This window comes from Gekko japonicus, unplaced genomic scaffold, assembly GCF_001447785.1.
Source record: "Gekko japonicus isolate JY-2015 unplaced genomic scaffold, Gekko_japonicus_V1.1 scaffold178, whole genome shotgun sequence".
Lineage (NCBI taxonomy): Eukaryota > Metazoa > Chordata > Lepidosauria > Squamata > Gekkonidae > Gekko > Gekko japonicus.
Genome location: NW_015173679.1, coordinates 114,143 through 120,843, shown reverse-complemented (window position 1 = coordinate 120,843; position 6,701 = coordinate 114,143). Strand labels below are relative to the sequence as shown.

The 6,701-nt window shown below is 42.8% G+C and overlaps 1 protein-coding gene across 1 annotated transcript; it reads left to right on the top strand.

The window, feature by feature from the left end:
• The first annotated feature begins 5,893 nt into the window (after positions 1–5,893).
• Positions 5,894–6,168, top strand: LOC107120314 (protein cornichon homolog 1). Its single transcript, XM_015422983.1, has one exon. It carries the CDS (start codon positions 5,914–5,916, stop codon positions 6,166–6,168), a length of 255 nt encoding a protein of 84 aa, XP_015278469.1. The 5' UTR covers positions 5,894–5,913.
• The last annotated feature ends 533 nt before the right edge of the window (positions 6,169–6,701 follow it).

The following is a 6,701-nucleotide window of genomic DNA, read 5'->3' as shown; positions in this document are numbered from 1 at the left end:
GCTCCTCCCCATTGCCACTACCTTTGGTGGCATCCCTGCCACAACCTGTGGCTGCTCCCTCACCCAGGCAGCTTCTGGTGAATCTGGAGGCAGCTGCACTGGGCTTCCTTGTGCCTCCTCAGTGTCAGGTTCCACAGCCAACAACGGAGTACACACTTATCAGAAAGGTTATACTTTATTGCAGAGCTTTAGAGGCATTTACATAGTCACTGTTAAGAATGACAACGGTCCTACAAGCATAATGGGATATAGGGTATTCATATGCAACCCCCCTTTCCATAAGCCAATTAGCCTGGCTCCCGCATGTGGGAGAAGGGTCCCCAGGCTGTTAGAGGCCACAGCTGGGAACCGAAAGTGCTCCCACAGTTCCAGGCATCCCAGGCACTACACCAGCAACCTGCAAGGTCATTGATAAGCAAGCAGTACAGAAGCAAAAGTAAAGAAGCAGCATCTGGCCCACAGAAGAACAGAATGAATCCCCCCCCCATCATGGCAGCATAGCTGCGGTGTTACCATCTTGGATTTAGGATATTAGTAATGGATTGAGTACTGTGGTTTTAGTGTTGGATGTTTTACTATGTTTTATATGTTTTTACCTATGGCATGGCAAATGACCTTGCCCTTGTTAGCTGCCCTGAGCCCATTGGGAAGGGCGGGATACAAATATGAAAATAAATAAATAAAATAAAAATAAAAAATAGCTGACATGCTGTATAGCTGACATGGCAACATAGCTGACATGCTGTAGCATCACCCAGCTGCTGTGTCGAACATGCCTTCATCATCTTACCATCTGGCTCCAAAAATAGCTGACATGCTGTATAGCTGACATGGCAACATAGCTGACATGCTGTAGCATCACCCAGCTGCTGTGTCGAACATGCCTTCATCATCTTACCATCTGGCTCCATTGCAGCATTCTCTGGCCATCTCACTGCTGTGGCAGTCTCCAGGCACTCCCTGGTTAGTGGATCTGGCTGCCAGCTCCCCCAGGGCTACACTTGAGCTGATTGGGTCAGGCATGGTCCCAACTCCAGTGGTAAGTGCAGGAGTGCCAACCCCAAACACCTAGCAACCCAGGATATTTTAATGTCTCAGGAATGGGCACCATAACTTTAAGTGTGTCTGGATGCAGGAACTCCCTGCTCAGACCCTATACCATCAATCCCCCAGTCTAGATACATGGAATCCATTTTCAGACCCTATGCCATCAATACCGCCAAGGTATGTGCATGCTACCACAGACTCTCTAAGTAAAAATCTACTGACAATCTTCCAGGAAGCACTATTTCAGCTACCAAGGATGCTGAGTCTCTGTATACCAACATCCCCCACAAAGATGGTATATAAACCATCAGGAATACCATTTCTGACAACACCACAGCTGACCTTGCTACCAAGTTGTTCTAGTTTGTGCTTACCTGCAACTACTTCAAGTTTTGTGATGATTTATTCCTTCAGATCAATGTCACAGCCACAGGCACCCACATGGACCTACAATATGCCTACATATTCAGGGCTGACCTGGAGCAGCGCTTCCTCAGCTCCTATCCATTAGCATTCTTCTTGTATTTGAGAGTTAATTTTTTGGGTATTTTTGCATTTTGTGTGTGTGCACATGTGTGTGTGTGCCTGGAAGTCATGGCACCCTCTGGTGACTCCTACTAGGGGCATGGAGGATGTTCAGAGAAGTGGCTTGATAGCCTGCTTCTGCCTCCCAACCTTGGTATTCTTTGGAGGTCTCCCATCCAAATACCTGCCAGGGTAGGCCCTGTTTGGCTTCCAAGATCTGATTATTATTTTTCATGTAGATAGTCACATGGGAAAGAAGCACTGGAGAAATTTCACCAGGCATTCACCAACTTCCAGCCCACCATCAACCTGACCATGAATCAATCCACCCCAAAAGCACATTTTCTAGACACCCCAGTACAAATACATAATGGAAGCACCAAAACCACCTTATACCAGAAACATACTGATTACCAAACATACTGATTACCAAATCTATACACCACCAGTCACCATCCTAAACACAGCAAACAATCTATTGTCTACAGCCAAGATATGAGCTACAGCCAAATCTGTTCCAACCCCTCTGACAAAGATTCCCACCTGCAGGATCTACAGACATTATTATTTTTTTGTAATTACAATAACCACCTGATGTAGAAAGGGAAAAGATCAACAAAGCCAGAATTATACCAAGGGATAGCCTGCTACAAGATAGGCCCAAGTGAAACAAGAACAGAACACCATTGGTGGTCACATATAGCACGCAGCTCAAAGTGTTTCAATGCAAAATTAATGAACTGCAACCTTTGCTTGACAAGGATACTCCTCTCTCACAGGCATTGAGAGACAAACCTTTTCTTGTCCACAGAAAACCTCCTAACCTTAAACAACTTCTCACCCACAATAATGTACTTCCTAACACAGACACCGACTCTGGGACCAGGGCCTGCAATAAACAAAGATGTCAGCTGTGTCTCTATATTCATTCTGACAACAGAATCACCAGACTTAACATCAGCCATACCATCTTAGGTTAATTCACTTGTTCTTATTCCAATGTTATATAGGCCATCAGATGTCAGTGGGCATAAACCTGAAATCAAAAATCACAACAGTAAAAAACCATGGGACATCCCATTGCTGACCTAAGAGTGGTTGTCCTCAAACAGAAATGCTTTGAGGGGAGGTTACAAAATGAGATTGCTGAGTTTGAGTTAATCCACAAATTCAGAAAAATGGAAACCCCTCCCCCCATAGCTGAACAGGGAAATAGAATCTTATCTCAGTACAGATGCTAATTTTCTGCCCCTAAGCATTTCTCCCTTGCCCTAATTAAGCTAATTACATTTTGCATTGTACCTTTGCATCCTGTCTCCTTTCTCTGCAACACCCCTCCCATCTTCTGACTGGGATATTGAGCAACCACCAGAGGAGCAACCACCAGAGCAACCACCAGAGGATGGCGGAAGACAGGAGGGGAGCGGTGGCGCAGTGGGTAAATCCCCTGCATAACTATAACACCTGAACTGCCAAGCGTTGTCAGTTCTAGCCCATGCTGGTGTGAGCAGCCAAGCCTTGTCCCTAGCTCATCGTCTACCCAGTGATTCGAAAGCTTCAGCAAGTAGATAAATTGGGGACCACCCATAAGGGGGTGGGCACACCACTCCCCTTGGGAGGTGTTAGCTGCCAGTGTGACATCTGTGGCGCGGCTGAGATAAAAAATGGGAAAAATCTGTTTCTGCATTCCCTGCAGTGGAATGAATCGGCCAGGCGATGGCAGTGTGGCAGTGTGACATCGAGAGCCCTGATGCCATCAGCCAGCCGACAGAATACATGCCATCCGGACATGACTGATACAGCCTGCAGATCGATCCTCCGACCAGCTACAACAACAAAAATCTTTATCATTAGGTGTCATATTTTCTCTTTGATCTCATTGTATATGTTGTTTTCATTTTTGATCCAAATGCTTCACTGCACATGACTTCATTCTGTAGATCAAGAGAGAGCCCAACACACCCACTTCACTTTGCCCTTAAGAGAATTATGTAATTCTTCTTGTTTAGTGTATGGATATTTGGCATGCTAAGTAAGATACATACATGATGTGGATGAATGTAAGTACATAAATCTATTTATCCGTATTGTTCTGATCTCTCTGTTTTGCTTTTATAAAACATTTATTCCGCTGTGAGTACAACAGCTCTAAACCTGTAGGTAGGAAAGACCAAGCAGCCTTTATTCTGGCAAGTTGAAAAAACACTTTCACAACATCTGCTTGAGAAGGAACACTTGTCTTGGTAAGCAAAATTCCAAATGTTCTCCTATAATGTGTCTTGCTTTTCTCCAACAAATTAGAGGCTGTGTCAGGAACATTATTCCTGTCACCCATAATATTGATCAGAACACAAAGCAAATGACCACCTGTTTACAAGAAACTTGTTTTGTTCTTTCCCTGTTTTGTTCTAGCCCTGACATATCATAGCAAGGATAGTAGCTCTGGACAGGGGTTTTAGTGGGTGCAAAAAAAATGACCTGAGCTACCGTAAAAGCTAAAGATAGGGGAATATTTTATTTAAACTAAAATATGTATTAAAATATTAAACCTAACTCTCCAAGCTAGGTTAAACTGCATATGGATTTAAACAAATTCATCCAAAGGACATTTCAATTCTTTAAATTCGTTGCTCTCTGAATTATAATGTTCTCATATTTCCTCAGTTGCACTCAGAGAGGAATATCCAGAATAAGGCTCAAGAGAATGACTCTCTTACTCTCCAGGGTTCCTGGACTTGGTGGGGAAGCAATTTCCATGGAGTCAGTGTTGCTGAATCTTCTTTCATGACTATTTTAATCACCACTTCCCCCAATTTCCAACAGTCATAGTTCTGTCATCTCAAAAGAGGAACATTGTAAAACATACCCAATGTATTTCAATGCTTCCCACACAATTCAAAGATGATTTTAAAAGATCCCTGCTTTGCATGCTATATTTATCTTGTGTACTCATATATGTCATCATGCATTTATGTACTTTTCAAAGCTTCTCTGCTTGGAGGTTTTCAAAATATGTGCATGCAGTAGCAGAGAAACTGATTTTCCACAGTGATGTGGCTGTACACTGTGTGTACTCTCATACATCCAGAGAGAGAGGAAATTCCTAACAGATAGATGGCAGCTATACCAATGTGACCATACCATGTTTTCGGTAACTTACAAAGATTCCTATAATTCTCTCAACATATTTGGCTACTGAATATTATACTGTGGTTATATGCTGTCTTTCAGAAGTGTTTTAGGAAAATTTGAAAGTGTGCTTCCTAGGACCCCTAGGTCTTTGGCTTGAATATTTGCTTACCTACGTTAGTTCCAGAGGCATGCACAGAACGTACTGTTCTGTGAATGTTGTTAATTTAGGATGTCTGTGCCATTTTCTACAACATAATAGTGTGTCTGCCAAAAAAGGGGAAGAGAAAAGGAAAGAGAAAAACCAAATTCTGACAGCTTATTGAACTGTACACATGCAGCTCCCCATTTTGTATGTATTACCACTGCTGTGTTTTCAGATATAAAACATACCATAGTTGTAAACAAACTATCATTACTATTTGTATTTGAACTGGCTTGCAGGGAGGTTTTGTGCTTGTGGTATGAACTCTGGTAAATAAAATAGTCCTGAAGCTGCTGGTCTTTTCAAACCAAAACATACTGAGAGCCTGAAATGTGGCTTTAAAGATGTAACATAGTTTTTTTGTTACTACTTCAGTCCCAATGTCTGCTGCCAGCCCCGCCAAACCTCCCCTCACATGCTGGCAAGCCCCACATGGCTCCTGGCCCCCACTGAAGTGCTCCTGCAGCCGCAGGAAGAGGAAATGGGTGCATAGTCTGAACTTGCACAGATAACAATTTTATTTTGGGTGGTAATTAAACCCCCAATTTATTTTTGTAACTTTTCAGATTTTTCTGCAAACCTAGGGGTCACCCAAGTTTGCAGAAAAACCTGTTTGGGATAAGTATGCCCACATCTGCATATAGATAGACAGACAGACAGACAGACAATCTGTTTATTCGGTATATCACCAGCCCAATTACAGACAATACAAAAAAGGGTAACAATAATATATATAAAATATTTAAATATAAAACCGCGTTTAATCTGCGCATGTTAATTTTCAAAATTACTAAAACTCTAAATTTCTACAATACTCTATCATCAACTGTTATTCAACTTTTGAGTAAGTATTATAGGGGTTATACAATTTTCCGGGCCCTCCCCGCGCGCCTGCGCAGTGCCCGCCCACCCGTCCCCGCAGGCCTGGCCGTGCTGGATGATCCGGCCCGGCATCCCCCACGCACTGTTGCTCGGTCCGGGCCTCCTCCCCCTCCTCCTCCTCCGCCATGGCGTTCACGTTTGCCACCTTCTGCTACATGCTGGCCCTCCTCCTCACCGCCGCCCTCATCTTCTTCGCCATCTGGCATATTATAGCTTTTGATGAACTGAAGACTGACTACAAGAATCCCATAGACCAGTGTAATACGCTCAACCCTCTTGTACTTCCCGAGTATCTCATCCACGCATTCTTCTGTGTTATGTTTCTGTGTGCGACAGAGTGGCTCACGCTGGGTTATACAGTTTTACTCCCCATCTCCTAAATCTTCTGGATTCTTTCTAAAATTGTACTACATGTGAAGCATGTATTTTTTGGGCTATTGCTAGAAATTTAGCACAATTTATTATGATCTGTGGAGCAAGATCAAATAATAGCTTCCTACTTATCTCCTTGTCCAAGTATCCGTGGTATCTCCTTATAACAGGATGAATAATTTTTACTCTGATGGTTTCATAAAATGTACAGTGGAGTAAAATATGTTCAATTGTTTCAACTTTCCCTGAACCGCACGGGCATAGTCACTCAGTGGCTCCTCTACAGGCACTGCGGCCTTCTAACCGCATCTGCAGATTTAGGTATCTGCAGATGTGGGAATTAGATATATAGATAAACTTGTATCCAAATATTCAAGGGAAAAACTAATTGAATGCAGGCAATTTAAGAATTTCTATTCCTATTAAACTAGCTTAAGAAATGTTCCTTTTTTAGCAATACAACCATATAACTTTGCCTGATGAACATTATATGAGCAAATCAGCCTTTGCATCACTGCTTAAAGAAAACATTTTCATTGTT